General features: G+C 32.7%; 1 protein-coding gene across 1 annotated transcript in view; it reads right to left on the bottom strand.

The window, feature by feature from the left end:
• LOC108741125 (organic cation transporter protein) overlaps nucleotides 1-22,722 on the bottom strand; it is a 31,983-nt gene that overhangs the window by 415 nt on the left and 8,846 nt on the right. Inside the window, exons 2-9 of the mRNA XM_025977007.1 lie at nucleotides 16,808-16,974; nucleotides 15,253-15,484; nucleotides 13,268-13,374; nucleotides 4,701-4,855; nucleotides 4,468-4,636; nucleotides 2,843-2,990; nucleotides 2,677-2,777; nucleotides 949-1,160 (exon numbers count right to left, since the gene is read on the bottom strand). Coding sequence (XP_025832792.1) covers nucleotides 949-1,160; nucleotides 2,677-2,777; nucleotides 2,843-2,990; nucleotides 4,468-4,636; nucleotides 4,701-4,855; nucleotides 13,268-13,374; nucleotides 15,253-15,484; nucleotides 16,808-16,950 — 1,267 coding nt within the window. The 5' untranslated portion in view covers nucleotides 16,951-16,974. The remainder of the gene's footprint in view (nucleotides 1-948; nucleotides 1,161-2,676; nucleotides 2,778-2,842; nucleotides 2,991-4,467; nucleotides 4,637-4,700; nucleotides 4,856-13,267; nucleotides 13,375-15,252; nucleotides 15,485-16,807; nucleotides 16,975-22,722) is intronic.

Below are 22,722 nucleotides of genomic sequence, written 5' to 3'. Positions count from 1 at the left end.
AACAATCAATAAAACAAAAAGTAATGCACCGTGAGGGAAGTAATATATTTTGAAAAAGTACAAAGATTAGGGGTAAAGTTTAAGATTCGTTTTGATAATTTTATTTAATTAAAAAAGGTATATGGTATATTGTGTGTCATAAGCAAAGGATTTTTGAAAGAAAACGAACAGACAAATGTTCGTGCATTTTCAAAATTCAAATCATTTAAAGGATAAAAAAATCAAAATAATCAACATAGTTATTAAAATTATTAGAACACATGGAAAATAGGGTGGAAAAGTGGGGAAGTATGGTCGTACGGGAATTTCGAGGGCTACAATTTGAAGAGCGACCTCCTTGAGCTGTTTATCTCTCTGCTGGTCATGGAAGATCTCTTGTTGTAGTGAGCCAGACAAAATGTCGTTCACGAAGCTGTTCATGAATTTTTTCTTATCAACTTGAGGTAATTTATAGTGGACAAAATTTAAATGATTTTTCACATTGATATATTTAATATTAACCATTATTTACTTTCTTAAAGTGTTTCATATTGTATTAATTGCTCTACGGATCTGTGACCTGGTAGGTAAGTATGTTTCGTCGTTGTTACTGCTGTCACCACTCGTAGCTTAGTGGTCAGAGCATTGTGTGTAAATCTCAAGTTTCCGTGTTCGATTCCCGACGAGGGTGTGACGGCAGCAATAATTTTTCCTCATTAACTTGAGGTAATTGAATCAATTTTCATATTAATACGTCTATCTTTTGTTGAAGTTCTTCAATTTTTAAAAATTAAATGGTGATACAATGTTTAACTATATCTTATAAAAACATGGCCGCGTATGTATGCGGCTCGGAGGCTATGGCGTGCTAAGCCTCCGCTTCCAAAAATGCGTAAGTGGGATATTATTATATTAGCAGAGAAACATTTATTATTCGCAATTTTTCATATACAAAACAATAAAACTTACTTGGAATAACGGTTGTGATAATGCAGGTAACCCCACACAATAGCAGAGAAGCGACTAATGCTGATCGTCTGCCAATTTTCTTCATTGAAATCCATGCTATAGTATATCCTGGTATTTCTACTAAACACACCAGAGAAAAGTTCAGATATTTATTGCCTCCTAAACTCGTCGAATTTAATGAAAGTCCGTAATAAACAAAAGCGTTTATTCCCCTGAAAATTAAGGAATTATCCTTACAATACAGTTTTGATTTAAATATGATTGCTGAAATGAATTATTAAAATTTGTTTTTTTTGTGAAAAATATATACATTTGAGTAATTGTAAGTACTTTCGCTTCTTCCCTATACAAGGGGCGGCCTTAGTCATCAGGAGGCTCCGAGCGGGTAATTTTTTGCGAGGCCTTTGTTCTTGTGGAATTAGTTTTAATGATAATACTTGAAGAGAAATGCAAAGTGATTCATAAATAAGTTTAGTTTTAAAATTGTTTATCGGAAATTAAAAAAAATTAATGAACACAAATCTGGAAAATTTGCGGATTTTTAAGACTATTAAGAAATTCAAATAAACATTAGTACTCGGTACTATCTAATATTTTTCTAATTAGATTGGTGCGCGAGTGCGCGAGGCCCCGAGCGGTTGCCCTGCTCGCCACCCCAAAGGCCGCCCTTGGGTACCTATGTGCAAGATAGAAAGTTAAGAACAAAACTCTTATAGAGTAATCCACACACACACATACTCCTCTTCCAAATTATATTGTAATGCTACGCTTACCGTCAAGTTTCAAAATACGTTGAACACCGCGATTTTTAATATCGGACCCATTACAATAACTTCCCTATATACCTACTGGGAAGTTAATAATACAGTATTACTACAGTCAAACTACATCTATAACTCGAAATCTTTTCTAACTGAAATATTTTTTGTTCCCTTAACATATAGTCTCTTCATTTTTATTTTGTCAGTTTTCGATTACAATGTTAAAATTATAAATATTTTACTTTTTTATTTATTACAGGAACAAATAATCTACTAACTCGTATACCTAACAGAAGGAAGAGAAAGATACCCTTATCTTTCTCAGCTAGTACACTGGTACTTTATATAGTTAATCATCTTTCTTTCTATTTAAACAGTTTGTAGAGTTTGTCTCTCTTTTATTACTATACTATCGATTGCTTCATGAATCTTAAATAAATTCCAGTGACTTGACAAGTTTATTTAATATGATTTTTATAAAAGTGATCAAAACAAATTACAATGTACGTAATCCAATAAAAAAATTAAAAAAAATTGCAGAAGTTTTTATAGGGGTAGTTTAGGTTAAACTTAATATACATCAATTTGGCCCTTTACAGCTTGTAATTTAAATGAATATTTTCGAAGATATTACAGACTTAAAATGCAGGAACATAGCGGTTGCGGCGGTCCGGCCGATTTGTATTGTCTAATGACAAAAAAGCTGTGGTTGTTGTATATAAAGACATTCTCTAGTATATTTAGTATCAGCATTGCACCCGTGCGAAGCATAGTGTACAAAAAATACAATTAAACCAATTCCCTAACCCCTATCCCGGTATGTTTGTGTGTTTGAAGAAGTTTCACTTCAGAAGCGTGTTGTATAATTACACGTTGTATTTTTTTAAATTAATTTTATGGTGAAACATTTTGTTGGTATAAAAAAGTACTTACCTGTGTCAAAATATTTTTTTCAAATACAACTTACCAAATAAAAAATACAATAATAAAGCGGAGAACCAGTTTCCGCGACTTAAACATTTGCTTCACAACAGGAAGAATGTCAACTTCGTTACTTGAGTAATTATCCTACAATATAAAAACTAATGGTTAAAACACAAAATTAAAATATGCACATTAATTAAAATAAATACATTGTTACTTGTAGAATTATTTTTAAACGTTGCTAACAGAACAGGTGATAAAGAAGTTCTGTTTGTTTTGGCGACTTTGTATACAATTTTCTTAGCTTCATCATTTTTTTCTTTTGCAATTAGCCATCGGACTGATTCGGGAATCACCCTGTTGGTAAATAATAATGAGCTTATAAATAAATAATAATCAGTTAGATAGAAAAGTAATAATAAAAAAAAAAAATCAAATTTAGCTACTAATAAATTGTTTCATGGTTGTTAAGCAATAACTTGATGTCGGGTAAGATGGAATGAAAACGATTCTTATCATTACTTTTTCACTAGCATTTTGCTAGTTTATTGCAACATATCAGGGTCCTAATTTTTGCAGAACCCTGATGAAGTTCGATTAAGTGAATCAAACGTTAGTGAAAGAAAAATAATACAAAGTTTAATGGTTTTAACGTGTAGGTGCGCAGGTACTGTTTTCTATAACAAAGGTCTGGAAATATAAAACATTTTTTCTTAGTAAAGGCTTTCTCGGCCAGTAGTACTTTTTTTATCAGTTTTAGACCGTCAATAAAATACGTCACTCAGAATTTCACCTTCTTCGACCCTTTCTTTCCCCATTGCCTTGCATTTTTCACATTTTCAACGATCCCTTAACAAATATTATGTCACAAAAAGTAGCCCACTTCCTTATAAACGCTTTCTTGTGATCAAAAATACATATACTTAGATGTATACAATCTGAAACGTTAATTTTTGACTGTCTATTTGTTTATCTACAGGCTTTTAAAATGATTTTAAGAACTGCCAAATTAAGAAAAGAATTAAAATAAAATTAATGAACTGCAAACGTCACATTTCGTTAGACCCCTCTCTTCCCTTATTATATCTCGTTATCCCCTCTTTCCCCATTACTTGCGAACATATTTATTTCAATCAAAAACTGTATTTCTTTGACTATAAATAAGTGCTGTATATCAAGCGACAAATGTTACTTTTTCCAATAATAATTGGAATAGATAAACTAAGTACCCATTTCTTTTGAGAATGAGATAGCTACTTCATATCCATCCAAAACTATAGTTTTTATCAAACAAAATAAAAATTAGGCAACTCTTTAAAGTTACGTATCTCTTTAAAAACAGTTATCTGAATAATAGTTGATATTCGGGCTTGAAGACTATGGTTTATGATTGTTTTTTTATTCGGCGCGAACACTGATGCAGTTTAGATTATATTAAGCAGGCTGAATGCAGACTTTCAACATGTCTGAAAGCAATAATTCTGGTGAAGTAGAAGTTATAGTAATAGTAACGGCTGCATTGAAATATAGCAAACTTGCAAAGCAGATATGCACCTGACAGTTCCGACAAGATAAAGGTGGCCACCCTTGCTACCGGTCCGCGTCCGCGATGTATTCACTTGGTCAGTTCATCACGCCACGTATACCGTTCTTTGCCGTGCAGGATCGGAGATCCGCAATCCTTTCCGTCGACGTTCTGAACGTGACGGACAAGTGTGTGACAACCTTAAGAATGTAGTTGGCGGAACAACTACTCCATCAAGCCCAAATGTTATATTTTATTCAGCTACATATTTTGGTTTGATTTTTTAGCGTTTAAAAATAAAAAAATTACCAGTAATAAACAATGAATAATATTGCTGGCGCGGATGCAGAAAGTTGCAAATACGTCCAGTCAAGGGTTAACCAAGCTATTAAACCCACAAATGCTTCCCCAATGGCGTAGAAATAGTTAAGGATAATTCCTGTGTATTCTCTTTTCTTTTTGCCAACCATTTCAACACCTAAAGTTATAAAAAAGTATGGCAACACACATAATTATTAATTAATCATGGAGTGATAGCTCACCTAATGTAAAAGCTAACGGGAAAACTCCTGCGGTTCCTATTGCGTTTAGGAACGTAAGACTTGCAAACGTGATGTATTCTGGAGAAAAAATTTGCATGACACCTGTTATCCCCATAAAAACGGTACAGTAAACAAAAACATTTTTCCTTCCAAAACTGAAATTTAAACCTAATCAATTTTAAAGGTAGAGAAATATCTTTCTGTTGCTTCATTAGTATACATAACAGGGTGTTCAATAAATAATGGCTCAAACAGAAATTGATTACAGTAGAGGTCATCGTGGATTATACGACTTTAAAATTTCATGTGTAATAATAAAAACAGCTAGATCTTGATATACAGTTAATTTTCAAAGTTTTGGAAATGTCTTGACCTATGAGACTTTTTGTTATGTTGTGAGTTTGTGTGAAGGATTTTTTGATTTTCTTTTTGTGGATTCACATTCTGAAATAGAGATGCAGTGTCGTGCGTGAAACCTGTGGCAAAAGAAATTGAGATGCCTGAACCCCAATTCAATTTTGAGGCTCGTTACAGTATGACATATCAAATGAAAAGGCTTGTTATAAGGGTCTCAAATATATTTCTTTTTATAATTTTAAAATAAATAGTTCTAAAGTTATTCAAGAAAATAAAAAAACAGAAAATAGTTTTTTAATTATAGACTACAAGAAAATTAACAAGAAGTCTATGGTCTGAACATAACGTGGTAAATCTTTCAACAGAACAATACTGTGTGTGCAAATTTACATTTGCAGTTTGAATGTATGGGAGAAAGAACATGTTTATTTCAACTACAATGTTAAGTTGGTTCTTGGATCCGAATGAAGAACGGAACCCTGTCTGCCTGTCCGTTTTTTTTTAATCGGTAGGCTTTTTTTTTTGGTTTGATAAATGTAAATGTGATAGAGTAGTAAATACTAAAAAATTGGTTGAAGTTACAATTTGTCTACGTAATTTTATTATGGGATGAGCTAGGAGAATAAAACAGTTATAGTAATCAACTTACTAATCTGCTAAAATGCCAGAGAGTGCCGATCCTACAATAATGCCCGCAAAGTGACAAGATCCAATAAAGGATAATTTCCATTGATTTTCGGTACATGTTATGCTCCACTAAAAATGAAAGTACTTAATTTAAAAGCGAAGTATGTAACGCCCAAAATTATAGTTTACAGACGTTCTGGGCAAAGAAAGGAAAGGAAAAAAAGAGAAAAACAACAGGGAGATGTGTAAAAGATCTTTTTTTATNTGCAAGTATTTGTAGTGTTAAGTTTGGTTTTCATATTAAATTCTCTACAGGAAAGTTTGGATATAATAACTCCGTTTAAAATGACATATCGTTTATTATGACTGATTCTCAAAAAAACATATCCGGATATACTGACCCAAATGCTTAATAATAACATTTTCGCTAATTTTTCTGACCCTTCTTATGTATATTGATATTACAATTCATTGTCATTTTTCTGTTAATAAATACATACAATTTGTAGTTTTTCTCTCTACTAAACTAAATATAACTAACTAAAATAGAAAGTTTTTTATATTTTCTAAGACTATGCTTTGTATGAAGCCCGCTTAGTACGACGTGTTTGCCATTTCCCTTCGATGTCATTATAAGCGGATTCTACTGTATATAATATCCATAAATACAATATTACTTTCTGAATTTAATAAAATGGGCTTTTTACAGATTATTATAAAATGTAGGAACTACAAATAGGTTTAATGTGACTGCCACATTTTCAGCAACAAAGATTGATTTTACGTTAAGGCGTTTTCACATTTACCGACGCGACATCCACACGACAACGATAACGATACCGATGGACGCGTAACTACATATAATTAAATCAGAATACTTTCACATTTGCCGATGTATAGGTATCGTGTTGTTATTAACCCCATTCGTATTGTTGACGACTTGCAGAATTCTCATTGATTTTTGGTTGAAACTAAGAAAAATGGACGGATGCAAATATGATATAATAACATTAATTGAACTTGTGCAATTTAATCCTTGTCTCTCGGACAAGGTTTTAGAATATAATAAAAGTAAATATATATAATATAATATTATATTAACTTCCGCCGCGACGCCCTAAACGGTAACAAGTATCTACATGTAGCATGTCATATATGCTGTCAATGTCGTGTTCGTGTCGTACTGTGCTGTTATCGTGCAGGTATCGGTATCGGTAAATGTAAAAACACCCTTAACAAGCTCTTCTTAATACTAATAGAATTAATCAGTGACGACTCTCTTTTGGCAGCATGTGATAGTTAAAAATCAATTTATATTGATAAGCATAAGATATAATATACGGACGGACCTCGAGGATTCTTATAATGTTATAATTTGTTTATAATAAAGTTTTGGGCAATTCGGCGCAATTGTAGAATTGAACGTAAGTAAAAGTTCGTCCTAAAATGTTGAGGGATTTGTTATGAGCTAACTACAAGCAAGCTATCTGCATTATGACTCAGAGAAAGGCTAGTTCAGTAATGATAATAGATAGCACTAGAGTTACCTTTTCTTTCCCTTTTTGAAGTTTATTTATGGAATCAGAGCAAATTAGGGTTGTAACAGTTTATTAATTACTAACTCAACAGGTTGAGATAATAAAGATATTTTTTGGTTTTTTGTTTGTGTTAAGAAAAGTATCGACTGGATCGCCTTTTTATTTGTAGAGAGGTAGAGAATTAAAAAACATACAAATTGGTTCTGTGTAGAACCCGATCAGATCATTATCTATCCATTACCTTTTAAAGTTCATAAAAGACTAAAGACGAAATACTTGGCATGAGGAGTTTTTGTATAATTGCACTATAAACAAATTAGAGCATTGTTTTGTAAATTGCACTGTATCACACTCTGACTGGTCCAATTTGAATTTGTGAAGGTATAGATTATTATGAGCAACAAATCGTTCATCTCAGTTCTATAGAAATCTATTGAGTGCCATTTTGTAGGCTCTTTAATTCTCTACAAATCTGGTTCAGATAACTTGCTGTCAAAAATACAATTAGGTTTTTTTTCTAGTGCTTGAGCTATAAGTCAATTATTTAACAACCAAAAACACTTTTCTAAAAGCAAAAAACTTATTGTGCTCTCAATGTCGAGCTCACGAAGGCTCGAAATTTAAACTCCCGCGTCGCACATTTGAACTTTGAGCATATTGATTTCAGCTCCTTTCTCTAGAGTTTATCCCTATAAGGTTTATCCTGGTTACGTATCACATTTTGTGGCCCGTTTGGTCAGCCAATATTCACTAACTAACACGACGCAGCTGGTATGAGCAAAGACATAACATTGATCCACTCATCCCTTAACGTTACATTGGAAGTGGGGAAAGTTGCATTGCGAGTATTTCAACGAAAAATTAGACAACATGTAATTTGTCAATATTTGATTGTTGTCAATGCATGAAAAAGTTTGTTGCAAATACGACTGCTTACCCCAGGGGGAGGGGGAGTGAGTTGTGTATACGCAAATGAGGTTTTATTAAATTAAAAAGTTACCCATACATATTCTTACTTATATACCTACAAAACTCTCACGATATATTTTCAGAATTATACACATCTTATCATTTATAAAATACGACAAAAATTCACTTATCTAACTGCCCATTTAGTCTAAGAGCCATCGTCTGCCCGACCTATGTAAAAGTATAAAGGCTGATTTCTTTTTCTGTGTTTTCGCTACCACTAGTATAGGGAACAACGTTTAGGGATTACCAATACTGACCAATAGGGACTTCGGTAAGTATCAGATAAGTAAGGTTACAGTATATAAACTCTTCTAAAACCTGAAATTTGTATGACGTTTTTGAATAACTATTTTAAGTCACTATTTAAAACATCAGAACGATCTAAAGGGTTTAACACTCTCCCAGACACAGCAAAAGGTCATCAGGTGCACAAGCGTGAATGTAATAAGAGAGTAGGTATTAATGGAGAAATTAATCAGATGTATTCAAAGGGTTAAAAACTCCCTCAGACTGAATAAACGCCAGTTAGAACTACATTTACACCTAATTTTGACATTTCTTAAATGCGATTTCCTGACTTTACGTTGCTAGCGAAACACTTCCTCACATGTAGTACTATCTGACCTTTATTCAGTCTAAGGGAATATAATGATAATAATAATATTATACCGTAAAATAATTTCTAAATCATAATTATAATTTTCACTAATGACCCACTAAACTAACACTGTTTTATATTAATTATGGACAATGTTATCTAGATGCACCTGACCGTGTGCTGTATCTGCGGGAGTGTTAGACACTTTGGATCGGTCTGACTTTGTAAATATTGACTTAAAATGGTTATTTAAAGGCGTTAGTCAAATTTTAGTATTCTATACTTTAACACGAGAGAATTTATATATTGTGGCCCTACTCACTTGATACTTGTTAGTCCCCACTGGTGAAAATTGGTAACTCCCAAAGATTGATCTCTACATTAGTGAGAACACAAAAAAAATCAACCTTTTAACGTATGTACGTAAGTCTGGTAGGCGCTGGCTCTTAGACTAATTGTTACCTTTTCCTTCTTAAGTTTTGTAAATACATTTCGATTTATTTTTGAAGTTAAAACGAAATTTTCTCCTAAATCTGTTTTCTCTGCTAGTAATGCCCTTTTATGGAGATAAAAGAATTTTCAGCAGTTATATTATAGCACTATATTATAAGTAGGGAAAGATCGAATGCAAAGATAGAAGATGAATGGCTGAAAGAAGTGGCTGATTTTAGGTATCTAGGAAGTCAGATAAGTCAGGACAGAAGGAGTAGTAGGGATATAAAGCAGAGGATAGCGCAAGGTCGAGTCGCCTTCAATAAAAAGAAGTCACTTCTATGCTCGCGAACGATTAATGGAAATCAATAAGAAATAGGCGAGTTAGGTTAGTAGGACACCTTCTCAGGCATGAAGGCCTAGTCAGAGACATATTAGAGGCAGAAATAAGAGTAAGAGGAGTAGAGGTAGACCTAGGTTAGATTACTGTTCGCAAATAGTTAAGGATGTGGGATGTTCTAGTTTTAGGGAAATGGGAAGATTAGCTCAGGATAGGAAAGAGTTGAGGTGCGTGTCCAATCAATCTTAGGACTGACGACCTTATGATGATGATATTATAACACATTCAAATGTAACAATTAAAAAAAGGTTGACATTTGGTGGTACCGAATTTACGAAATAAGACAGAGGCATAACAATTAACTAAAAATAAACCCATGGAGAGACTTTTGAACTGAACGGGACATCTTGTATGTCGAAACGCGTATTTTATTTTTAACTTATTTATTTGTGGCATCATATGTGATTACTAATTAATTTAGGTATATTATGCAACAGTAGGTATAACAGAGAAATGTTTAAACAATTTTTATGGTTAGTATACCTGTTCAACAGCTAATAATAAAATGCTTTTCCTTACCTGATTAATGTCTTCACCGCACGTTGTCGTATTAACACGCATAAGTTAGATCTGTTTCTGTTTGTGTCGTGATTTATGTGGGTATTCTTAAACCAATTTGAAAGTGTTATGTATCATCCGATGCTGTTTAATCTGTATTTTAATTGTGCTTAACCACTGTTCTTGTAATAATTATAATTATCGTCTTCGAGTTCTTATGTCTTGTCCGTCAGCGCAGACCCTGTGAGTTAGAGAGAGAGAATCTCAGTTGCCACGCGACTTTTTTATGTAGGCCAGTACTTGATTAATTTCTATTCTAACAATAAACAATTAATATGATGAAATCAGTTTTTGCTTATAAACGGAAATGTTTAGATTTAGACAATTATGATCTTCAGAGCACTTGTAAGGAATAAAAAAAAACACAAAAGTAGACTTGCTAAATAAATTGAATGAATGCCATTCTTGTAAACGGATAATGTTTTATTAATTATTAACGATAATCTAATAAAGTTTTTCTAAAATTATGAGTTTTAATGTACTTAGTAAAAGTACGAAAAATGAAGTCGATCGATAGTTTTCGAGACTGAAAAATGTTAAAAGTGGACCTTTTGACTTAGAACTCAAAAACGCACCCCTTTAAATAGTAACAGGGTTTTGTCAAGTTCTAAAGTCAATTGAACCTAAGAAACAACACAAACGCTTTAGGCAATAGCCTATTTCTTCAGGCTAGTCAGCCTATTTAGCGACTTTCACCATTTTGGGCTTATTTTAGTCATTAAAAGTAAATGTAACTTCTTAATAAAAAAAACTATTTTTTTGCATTTATTTATACAAAAACGCTTTTAAAAAATAACTCCATAATTTATTGTTGGAAGGGTCTAACCATACTTCCATGGGTAAGAGGAGACTAATACTAGTTGAAATAGAAGATATTACCCCTCTGTCCTTTATCTTGGTTAAAATAGTGGAGATACTTCAAAAACACGGTTAGTGTTCTGTCGAACTATTTATTGTATTTTTTAAATCGTTTGTTTCATGTTCAATTTTACGAAATCTTAACTTAAAACTTTCAAATTGTTTTTCATGCTATTCAAGATAAAGGTTGCTGCTTTAGCGGGTGGTTTGTTTACAGCCATATGTAGAAATCGTAGACGGATGAGGGCTGTAAACCATTTTTGACCACCCACCCTTCGGGGTGCTCATACTGAATAATAGCATAGATTCTAAGAAGGAAGTTGTGAACGATTGGTCACGTCCAATATATTTAATTTTAGAGAAGAGTCTACTTAAGTCTGTCCTGTAAGACACACGTGTTTCACCTTTTTGTATATTTTTGTAACATTAAGTTTTTCTTGATTAAATAAGTGTTAAATTTGAGTTTTTATTTTAATAATCCAAACATATCGTCCCTTACGATTAGTTTCTAGAGCGACAGTATATTGCTCATCATTATAAAAGAAAGCAATAATTTTACTTTTTTTTAAAGCTTTATGTCTAACCAACTTTTAAAGCCAGGATATTAAAACCAAAACCTATTTGTATCATATCTAACTGAATGTCCACTTTTAAAAAGATATAATATTTGTCTATGTTCCGCTTAACAGCTTGCCAAGTTTCATTAAAATCCAAATTGAAAGTGTACCTATATAATGTTCTCTATGACAGCTACGGTATAACAAACGTGTAGTGTAGATGCCAATAGATTTTTTGTAACCGACGTTATTTAGATGGAATATCAAATGTAAAATTTATTTTGGCACGCTGAACACGAATATCGGGGGTGGATTTTGGGTAATTTATTAACAAGTTATTGTTAGAAGATTCAAAAAATGAAATTTACTTTGGGTCATCCTAAGAGACAAGGTCTCTCGAAATTTTTTCGTTTAGGTACTGTCTTCAAGATACATCGCATTTAATATAAAAAAAGACCAATTTTGGGATTTTCAAACTGCTTTCACGTTACAAAGTTTAATACTTTTTAATTATTATTAATCATTTAAATTGTTCTTTCAAAAGGAAAGAAAATCATCACCTGGCGTATAAAATCTGAGCTGCTCAATATCTTCTAACTTTCAGTCTGATGCTTTCGTTCTAAATTAACAAACACGAATGCCTCACACCTCGTAAGGCGATTCTCCTTACCTTTATATTCATCATTATCATCAGAAGGTCGTCAGTCCTAAGACTGGTTGGACACGCACCTCCACTCTTTCCTATCCTGAGCTAAACTTCGCATTTCCTTAAAACTAGAACAACCCACATCCTTAACTATCTAACCTAGGTCTACCTCTACCCTTCCTAACTCCTGTTTCTGCCTCTAATATGTCTGTGACTAGACTTTCATGTCTGAGAAAGTGTCCTACTAACTTATCTCGCCTATTTTTTATTGACTTCCATAGAGTCCTATTCTTTCTAATACCTTTTCTACGTCTTCATCACTGTAAGATGATGTAGACATGTAGACTTGCATCAATACCGTTTTTACCGACTTTGAGTTTAATTTAACCATAACTAACCTATCGCTTTTTTGTAAATAACTTTCTACACTCTGCCCTACTTTCCTACGCAATACAATTCCTATCGCTGAATTACCTTCTACCGATCCTGTATGCATTACTTTAAAGTCTCCACTCCAAAAGTCTCCAGCTTTGGGCCAATGGACTTCACTAATACCTACTATATCTAATTCTAATTTATACATCTCTACTTTTAAATTTTCTAATTTCCCTACTTGCCTCANATAGTTCTAAAGTTATTCAAGAAAATAAAAAAACAGAAAATAGTTTTTTAATTATAGACTACAAGAAAATTAACAAGAAGTCTATGGTCTGAACATAACGTGGTAAATCTTTCAACAGAACAATACTGTGTGTGCAAATTTACATTTGCAGTTTGAATGTATGGGAGAAAGAACATGTTTATTTCAACTACAATGTTAAGTTGGTTCTTGGATCCGAATGAAGAACGGAACCCTGTCTGCCTGTCCGTTTTTTTTTAATCGGTAGGCTTTTTTTTTTGGTTTGATAAATGTAAATGTGATAGAGTAGTAAATACTAAAAAATTGGTTGAAGTTACAATTTGTCTACGTAATTTTATTATGGGATGAGCTAGGAGAATAAAACAGTTATAGTAATCAACTTACTAATCTGCTAAAATGCCAGAGAGTGCCGATCCTACAATAATGCCCGCAAAGTGACAAGATCCAATAAAGGATAATTTCCATTGATTTTCGGTACATGTTATGCTCCACTAAAAATGAAAGTACTTAATTTAAAAGCGAAGTATGTAACGCCCAAAATTATAGTTTACAGACGTTCTGGGCAAAGAAAGGAAAGGAAAAAAAGAGAAAAACAACAGGGAGATGTGTAAAAGATCTTTTTTTATGTAGTTTTTTAATTGAATTTACAAACACCCCTACTCTTTCTGGACACTTTGTACAATTACTAATTTTGAGTCGTATCATGTGTTATACGGTTTTAATTGTTCTGTATAACAATGAATACCGCGTTAAAATAAATGTGATGTGTTGAGTGCTTCTTGACTCTTGCAATTTTTACGATTAGACGACGATATGATACTGAAATGTATTTTAGTACATTAGTTTTAGTAAATCTCCCCTCTTAAGGTAAGATAAGGGAAGACAATAACCACTTTTCTCATAAGACATAAAGTACAACAGAAAAGTTTTTATATGAGAACAAAATTAAAGGAATCAAAAATTGAAGCTGGTAAATCTTAGTGATGAGCAAAACAAGACCAAGGCCAACACTGTCCCAGTCTTGGTATTGGTTTTGGTCTTGCTTATTCGGTCTCGATCTTGGTCTTGCTGTTAAGTCTTGGTCTTGCTCATTCTGATTTTATCTGATGCTTACGTTTTTTTAATAATTCTTCTAATTACAATTTTTTCTATTTGCCGACACAATAATTATCTTGACAATAGAAAAAACGATAGAAACAGGAAAGAGCGCGTACATATAATTGTAGATTTAGAAAAAGCTTTTGATAATGTTAAATGGGACAAAATGTTAAATATACTTAAAAATGTAGGGATGAGTTAGAGATAAGATAGAAGAGTGATACTTAGTTTGTATAAAGAGCAACAGGCAGTTATAGAGCTGGGACTGCAACGTAGAGAAGTAGATATTAGGAGGGGAGTCAGACAGGGATGCACACTGTCACCGCTACTTTTTAATCCATACATCGAAGACACGATCAACATCATTAAAGATAGTACAACTGTAGGGATAGATATAAAGGGGCAAAATATTATTAGTATGCTTAGATCTGTAGATGATATAGCAGTATTAGCATCTAGCAAGGAGGAGCTAGAGATATCTTTGACAAAATAGTATTGTATGCAAATAATTAAAAGTAAAACAAAAATACTAGTATGTAAGGGTCGAAAAAGTAGGGAAAGAGTGAATGTAAAGATAGGAGACGAATGATTAGAAGAAGTGGGCGTGGCGGCAAAGAAAAGGTTAGAAGCGTTTGAAATGTGGTGTTACCGGCGAATGATGAGGATATCGTGGTCAGAGAAGGTAAGAAATGAAGAGGCATTATAAAAAATAGGAGAACAGAGGACTCCATGGAAGTCAATAAAAAATAGGCGGGATAAGTTGGTAGGACACCTTCTCAGGCATGAAGGTCTAGTCAGAGATATATTAGAGGCAGAAACTGGAGTTAGGAGGGGTAGAGGTAGACCTAGATTAGATTACTGCTCGCAAGTAGTTAAGGATGTGGGTTGTTCTAGTTTTAGGGAAATGCGAAGATTAGATAGGAAAGAGTGAAGTCTTAGGACTGACGATCTTAAGATGATCCAAGAAAAGAATATATTAAGGTTGCTTCAAATAGCTTAACTCTTTTTAGTCTTTGTCTTGTTCGTTCGGTTTTGATCTTGCTAGTATAAAGACAGTGTTGGTCTTAGTCTTTATCATGGTCTTGCATTTTCGCAAGTCCAAAACCAACACTGGAACACCAAGACCAATTTTGCTCATCACTAGTAAATTTTTCCCACAAAAATAATTAGGATCATAACAAGAACCATATACCGTGTTTGATTAAACATAGTTCAAAAAGATACTAATGAAATTTATAAATCATTCAAAGCGAATCTACGAATATTCTTACATCGTTAACGATTGTCCTTTCTTTATCGAAAACCCATTCGTTACAGTTTTCGATTTCGTTTGTAAAAGCATCTGCAGCACAGGAGTTGCTGGATGCAAAAGTTTTTACATATCTAGTGCAGAGTGTAGGCTGATAGGATGTACTATCTGATCCTCTGTCTGGTATGGCAAAATGTAACCAATCGGCATTATACGTGGAATTGAACTTATTATCACAGCCATTTACAAAACATCTAAAAGATCGATTGGAGAATTATTGAAATAATTTGTTAATAACTGCAGAAAAACTATTGGAAAGAAAAATTGATTGATTGCACTGCAGTCCTATAGCGTTTCTAGAGTAAAAATATATGTACTTTATGTTAAATTAGCAGATAGAAAAAAAGTATTGTATCGGTTCAGTCGCCGGTTTTGTTGACTGTAGGGGAACAGTATAAATCAGTAATTATAAGTTACAGTGTAAAATATATTTTGTTACACTTGCACTTTATTAACATCATCCTTGTAGTAGGTAAATTATTTGTAATGAATTTTAACTGCAAATTGTTGTCGAATTAACATTAGTAAAGTTCGTCCAGTAGTTAAAATTTGGAAGTGTGACTTTAACAAAATCTATTGGAGAATATTACTAAAATTCGTTGTTTTATGTCCACGATAATAAGCACATGAAGATTATGCTGCAAAATGTAGTTGCTTTAACAATTTATTTTTGTTAATTTTTTTTCAAAAACCATGTATTGTAATGTATAAATAAACAATATGGGACAAACGTGACAATTTAAGTGGTTGAGGGTTTCTTTGGGGTACAATGTAGGTAGTTTTAATACATATTGAATAATTTAATCAGCGGTTGTAAAAATTAAAAATAAAGTAGTGATTTGAATAAAAAATTAAAAATTATATGGTTTGGGTAGAATGCAGTTTATGACACCATATTTGAAGTTGGCTCAGCAAAATGACAAACATTCATAGTTCTGGCAACTTTCTTTTTTGACGAATATGCTAAGGTTACGGCAGGAAAAGACAATACGAACGAAGTGAGTGCTGCTGTTAGCAGTTAGGTTACGTTGGTAGAATTGTAATATTTGAAGCCCTCTTGAAGGAAGGTGCCACAAATTTCATTTTTACCCAAGGCGTAATTTTAAAAAGTAAAGGGAAAATGGTTTTGTACCTAATCCATTCATTTTCGATAGGCGTAAAAAATGAATGCAGTGATGTTCTTTTTTTTTTGGTGGACACTATAAAGGGATTTATACAATTTTGTTTGATAGGTATCCTTTTCACAAAAATATTAGGATAAAACATAATATACATTTAACCACCAAGAAATACAGTCAATTAGGATTCACTTTTTTGTACAGCCAAAAGAAATTTAAAATGTCTAATATTCTTTTACTTATAAACATTTTAGTGTTTAGATTAGTTTACAAAATTGATATTTTTATCTAAAAAGCTGTTGGAAATAGATAACAGTATCAGGACATACTCTCTATAGAAAAAACTTCTGTTAAAAAAAACTTTATTATAACTACAAATACATTTTCAACTAAACTTACCTATAGTTGGGAATGCCTGCGGTGAATACGTAAGTTAAACTGTTCGCTGCTGCAAAAAGCACCGGTAAACAAACCAGTGTATAAGTAATAATCTGATATCTACCAAATTCCCCTACTTCTTCCAAAATATTATCAAAATCCATTCGGAAGTACTTTTATCAATTTTTCTAAAAATTATGCACAATAACAATAAACTTTATTAATTTGTTAAGTGAAAGTCGGCAGCTTTCATTATGCAAAAGAGTTTAGTAACTATATGGCTCCTCATTACCAACAGTGTAGAGGAGAAACAAGTAAATAAAGTAGATAGTGAATATTAATCAGAAACGATAAGTAGCATTACGACGTATTAATTATAATAATCGTTTTTCACATTCTTTTCGAATTTATTAATGATGTACAATGTACAGCTAAAATGAGTAATTAATTACTGGTTTGTTTGAAAGAGGTACAATACATAAGATAAAACTGATAAATGCATTAATTTTGAATGCAAGTATTTGCAGTGTTAAGTTTGGTTTTCATATTAAATTCTCTACAGGAAAGTTTGGATATAATAACTCCGTTTAAAATGACATATCGTTTATTATGACTGATTCTCAAAAAAACATATCCGGATATACTGACCCAAATGCTTAATAATAACATTTTCGCTAATTTTTCTGACCCTTCTTATGTATATTGATATTACAATTCATTGTCATTTTTCTGTTAATAAATACATACAATTTGTAGTTTTTCTCTCTACTAAACTAAATATAACTAACTAAAATAGAAAGTTTTTTATATTTTCTAAGACTATGCTTTGTATGAAGCCCGCTTAGTACGACGTGTTTGCCATTTCCCTTCGATGTCATTATAAGCGGATTCTACTGTATATAATATCCATAAATACAATATTACTTTCTGAATTTAATAAAATGGGCTTTTTACAGATTATTATAAAATGTAGGAACTACAAATAGGTTTAATGTGACTGCCACATTTTCAGCAACAAAGATTGATTTTACGTTAAGGCGTTTTCACATTTACCGACGCGACATCCACACGACAACGATAACGATACCGATGGACGCGTAACTACATATAATTAAATCAGAATACTTTCACATTTGCCGATGTATAGGTATCGTGTTGTTATTAACCCCATTCGTATTGTTGACGACTTGCAGAATTCTCATTGATTTTTGGTTGAAACTAAGAAAAATGGACGGATGCAAATATGATATAATAACATTAATTGAACTTGTGCAATTTAATCCTTGTCTCTCGGACAAGGTTTTAGAATATAATAAAAGTAAATATATATAATATAATATTATATTAACTTCCGCCGCGACGCCCTAAACGGTAACAAGTATCTACATGTAGCATGTCATATATGCTGTCAATGTCGTGTTCGTGTCGTACTGTGCTGTTATCGTGCAGGTATCGGTATCGGTAAATGTAAAAACACCCTTAACAAGCTCTTCTTAATACTAATAGAATTAATCAGTGACGACTCTCTTTTGGCAGCATGTGATAGTTAAAAATCAATTTATATTGATAAGCATAAGATATAATATACGGACGGACCTCGAGGATTCTTATAATGTTATAATTTGTTTATAATAAAGTTTTGGGCAATTCGGCGCAATTGTAGAATTGAACGTAAGTAAAAGTTCGTCCTAAAATGTTGAGGGATTTGTTATGAGCTAACTACAAGCAAGCTATCTGCATTATGACTCAGAGAAAGGCTAGTTCAGTAATGATAATAGATAGCACTAGAGTTACCTTTTCTTTCCCTTTTTGAAGTTTATTTATGGAATCAGAGCAAATTAGGGTTGTAACAGTTTATTAATTACTAACTCAACAGGTTGAGATAATAAAGATATTTTTTGGTTTTTTGTTTGTGTTAAGAAAAGTATCGACTGGATCGCCTTTTTATTTGTAGAGAGGTAGAGAATTAAAAAACATACAAATTGGTTCTGTGTAGAACCCGATCAGATCATTATCTATCCATTACCTTTTAAAGTTCATAAAAGACTAAAGACGAAATACTTGGCATGAGGAGTTTTTGTATAATTGCACTATAAACAAATTAGAGCATTGTTTTGTAAATTGCACTGTATCACACTCTGACTGGTCCAATTTGAATTTGTGAAGGTATAGATTATTATGAGCAACAAATCGTTCATCTCAGTTCTATAGAAATCTATTGAGTGCCATTTTGTAGGCTCTTTAATTCTCTACAAATCTGGTTCAGATAACTTGCTGTCAAAAATACAATTAGGTTTTTTTTCTAGTGCTTGAGCTATAAGTCAATTATTTAACAACCAAAAACACTTTTCTAAAAGCAAAAAACTTATTGTGCTCTCAATGTCGAGCTCACGAAGGCTCGAAATTTAAACTCCCGCGTCGCACATTTGAACTTTGAGCATATTGATTTCAGCTCCTTTCTCTAGAGTTTATCCCTATAAGGTTTATCCTGGTTACGTATCACATTTTGTGGCCCGTTTGGTCAGCCAATATTCACTAACTAACACGACGCAGCTGGTATGAGCAAAGACATAACATTGATCCACTCATCCCTTAACGTTACATTGGAAGTGGGGAAAGTTGCATTGCGAGTATTTCAACGAAAAATTAGACAACATGTAATTTGTCAATATTTGATTGTTGTCAATGCATGAAAAAGTTTGTTGCAAATACGACTGCTTACCCCAGGGGGAGGGGGAGTGAGTTGTGTATACGCAAATGAGGTTTTATTAAATTAAAAAGTTACCCATACATATTCTTACTTATATACCTACAAAACTCTCACGATATATTTTCAGAATTATACACATCTTATCATTTATAAAATACGACAAAAATTCACTTATCTAACTGCCCATTTAGTCTAAGAGCCATCGTCTGCCCGACCTATGTAAAAGTATAAAGGCTGATTTCTTTTTCTGTGTTTTCGCTACCACTAGTATAGGGAACAACGTTTAGGGATTACCAATACTGACCAATAGGGACTTCGGTAAGTATCAGATAAGTAAGGTTACAGTATATAAACTCTTCTAAAACCTGAAATTTGTATGACGTTTTTGAATAACTATTTTAAGTCACTATTTAAAACATCAGAACGATCTAAAGGGTTTAACACTCTCCCAGACACAGCAAAAGGTCATCAGGTGCACAAGCGTGAATGTAATAAGAGAGTAGGTATTAATGGAGAAATTAATCAGATGTATTCAAAGGGTTAAAAACTCCCTCAGACTGAATAAACGCCAGTTAGAACTACATTTACACCTAATTTTGACATTTCTTAAATGCGATTTCCTGACTTTACGTTGCTAGCGAAACACTTCCTCACATGTAGTACTATCTGACCTTTATTCAGTCTAAGGGAATATAATGATAATAATAATATTATACCGTAAAATAATTTCTAAATCATAATTATAATTTTCACTAATGACCCACTAAACTAACACTGTTTTATATTAATTATGGACAATGTTATCTAGATGCACCTGACCGTGTGCTGTATCTGCGGGAGTGTTAGACACTTTGGATCGGTCTGACTTTGTAAATATTGACTTAAAATGGTTATTTAAAGGCGTTAGTCAAATTTTAGTATTCTATACTTTAACACGAGAGAATTTATATATTGTGGCCCTACTCACTTGATACTTGTTAGTCCCCACTGGTGAAAATTGGTAACTCCCAAAGATTGATCTCTACATTAGTGAGAACACAAAAAAAATCAACCTTTTAACGTATGTACGTAAGTCTGGTAGGCGCTGGCTCTTAGACTAATTGTTACCTTTTCCTTCTTAAGTTTTGTAAATACATTTCGATTTATTTTTGAAGTTAAAACGAAATTTTCTCCTAAATCTGTTTTCTCTGCTAGTAATGCCCTTTTATGGAGATAAAAGAATTTTCAGCAGTTATATTATAGCACTATATTATAAGTAGGGAAAGATCGAATGCAAAGATAGAAGATGAATGGCTGAAAGAAGTGGCTGATTTTAGGTATCTAGGAAGTCAGATAAGTCAGGACAGAAGGAGTAGTAGGGATATAAAGCAGAGGATAGCGCAAGGTCGAGTCGCCTTCAATAAAAAGAAGTCACTTCTATGCTCGCGAACGATTAATGGAAATCAATAAGAAATAGGCGAGTTAGGTTAGTAGGACACCTTCTCAGGCATGAAGGCCTAGTCAGAGACATATTAGAGGCAGAAATAAGAGTAAGAGGAGTAGAGGTAGACCTAGGTTAGATTACTGTTCGCAAATAGTTAAGGATGTGGGATGTTCTAGTTTTAGGGAAATGGGAAGATTAGCTCAGGATAGGAAAGAGTTGAGGTGCGTGTCCAATCAATCTTAGGACTGACGACCTTATGATGATGATATTATAACACATTCAAATGTAACAATTAAAAAAAGGTTGACATTTGGTGGTACCGAATTTACGAAATAAGACAGAGGCATAACAATTAACTAAAAATAAACCCATGGAGAGACTTTTGAACTGAACGGGACATCTTGTATGTCGAAACGCGTATTTTATTTTTAACTTATTTATTTGTGGCATCATATGTGATTACTAATTAATTTAGGTATATTATGCAACAGTAGGTATAACAGAGAAATGTTTAAACAATTTTTATGGTTAGTATACCTGTTCAACAGCTAATAATAAAATGCTTTTCCTTACCTGATTAATGTCTTCACCGCACGTTGTCGTATTAACACGCATAAGTTAGATCTGTTTCTGTTTGTGTCGTGATTTATGTGGGTATTCTTAAACCAATTTGAAAGTGTTATGTATCATCCGATGCTGTTTAATCTGTATTTTAATTGTGCTTAACCACTGTTCTTGTAATAATTATAATTATCGTCTTCGAGTTCTTATGTCTTGTCCGTCAGCGCAGACCCTGTGAGTTAGAGAGAGAGAATCTCAGTTGCCACGCGACTTTTTTATGTAGGCCAGTACTTGATTAATTTCTATTCTAACAATAAACAATTAATATGATGAAATCAGTTTTTGCTTATAAACGGAAATGTTTAGATTTAGACAATTATGATCTTCAGAGCACTTGTAAGGAATAAAAAAAAACACAAAAGTAGACTTGCTAAATAAATTGAATGAATGCCATTCTTGTAAACGGATAATGTTTTATTAATTATTAACGATAATCTAATAAAGTTTTTCTAAAATTATGAGTTTTAATGTACTTAGTAAAAGTACGAAAAATGAAGTCGATCGNCATGTTTTATTTTACGAAATGTTAACTTAAAACTTTCAAATTGTTTTTCATGCTATTCAAGAGAAAGGTTGCTGCTTTAGCGGGTGGTCTTTTTACAGCCATATGTAGGAATTGTAGACGGATGAGGGTTGTAAACCATTCTTTGACCATCCACCCTTCGGGGTGCTCATACTGAATAATAGCAAAGATTCTAAGAAGGAAGTTGTGAACGATTGGTCACGTCCAATATATTTAATTTTAGAGAAGAGTCTACTTAAGTCTGTCCTGTAAGACACACGTGTTTCACCTTTTTGTATATTTTTGTAACATTAAGTTTTTCTTGATTAAATAAGTGTTAAATTTGAGTTTTTATTTTAATAATCCAAACATATCGTCCCTTACGATTAGTTTCTAGAGCGACAGTATATTGCTCATCATTATAAAAGAAAGCAATAATTTTACTTTTTTTTAAAGCTTTATGTCTAACCAACTTTTAAAGCCAGGATATTAAAACCAAAACCTATTTGTATCATATCTAACTGAATGTCCACTTTTAAAAAGATATAATATTTGTCTATGTTCCGCTTAACAGCTTGCCAAGTTTCATTAAAATCCAAATTGAAAGTGTACCTATATAATGTTCTCTATGACAGCTACGGTATAACAAACGTGTAGTGTAGATGCCAATAGATTTTTTG

Source organism: Agrilus planipennis, unplaced genomic scaffold (assembly GCF_000699045.2).
Source record: "Agrilus planipennis isolate EAB-ADULT unplaced genomic scaffold, Apla_2.0 scaffold31, whole genome shotgun sequence".
NCBI classification, from domain to species: Eukaryota; Metazoa; Arthropoda; class Insecta; order Coleoptera; family Buprestidae; genus Agrilus; species Agrilus planipennis.
The sequence above is the reverse complement of the archived record's forward strand: the minus strand, read 5'-3'. Positions and strand labels throughout refer to the sequence as shown.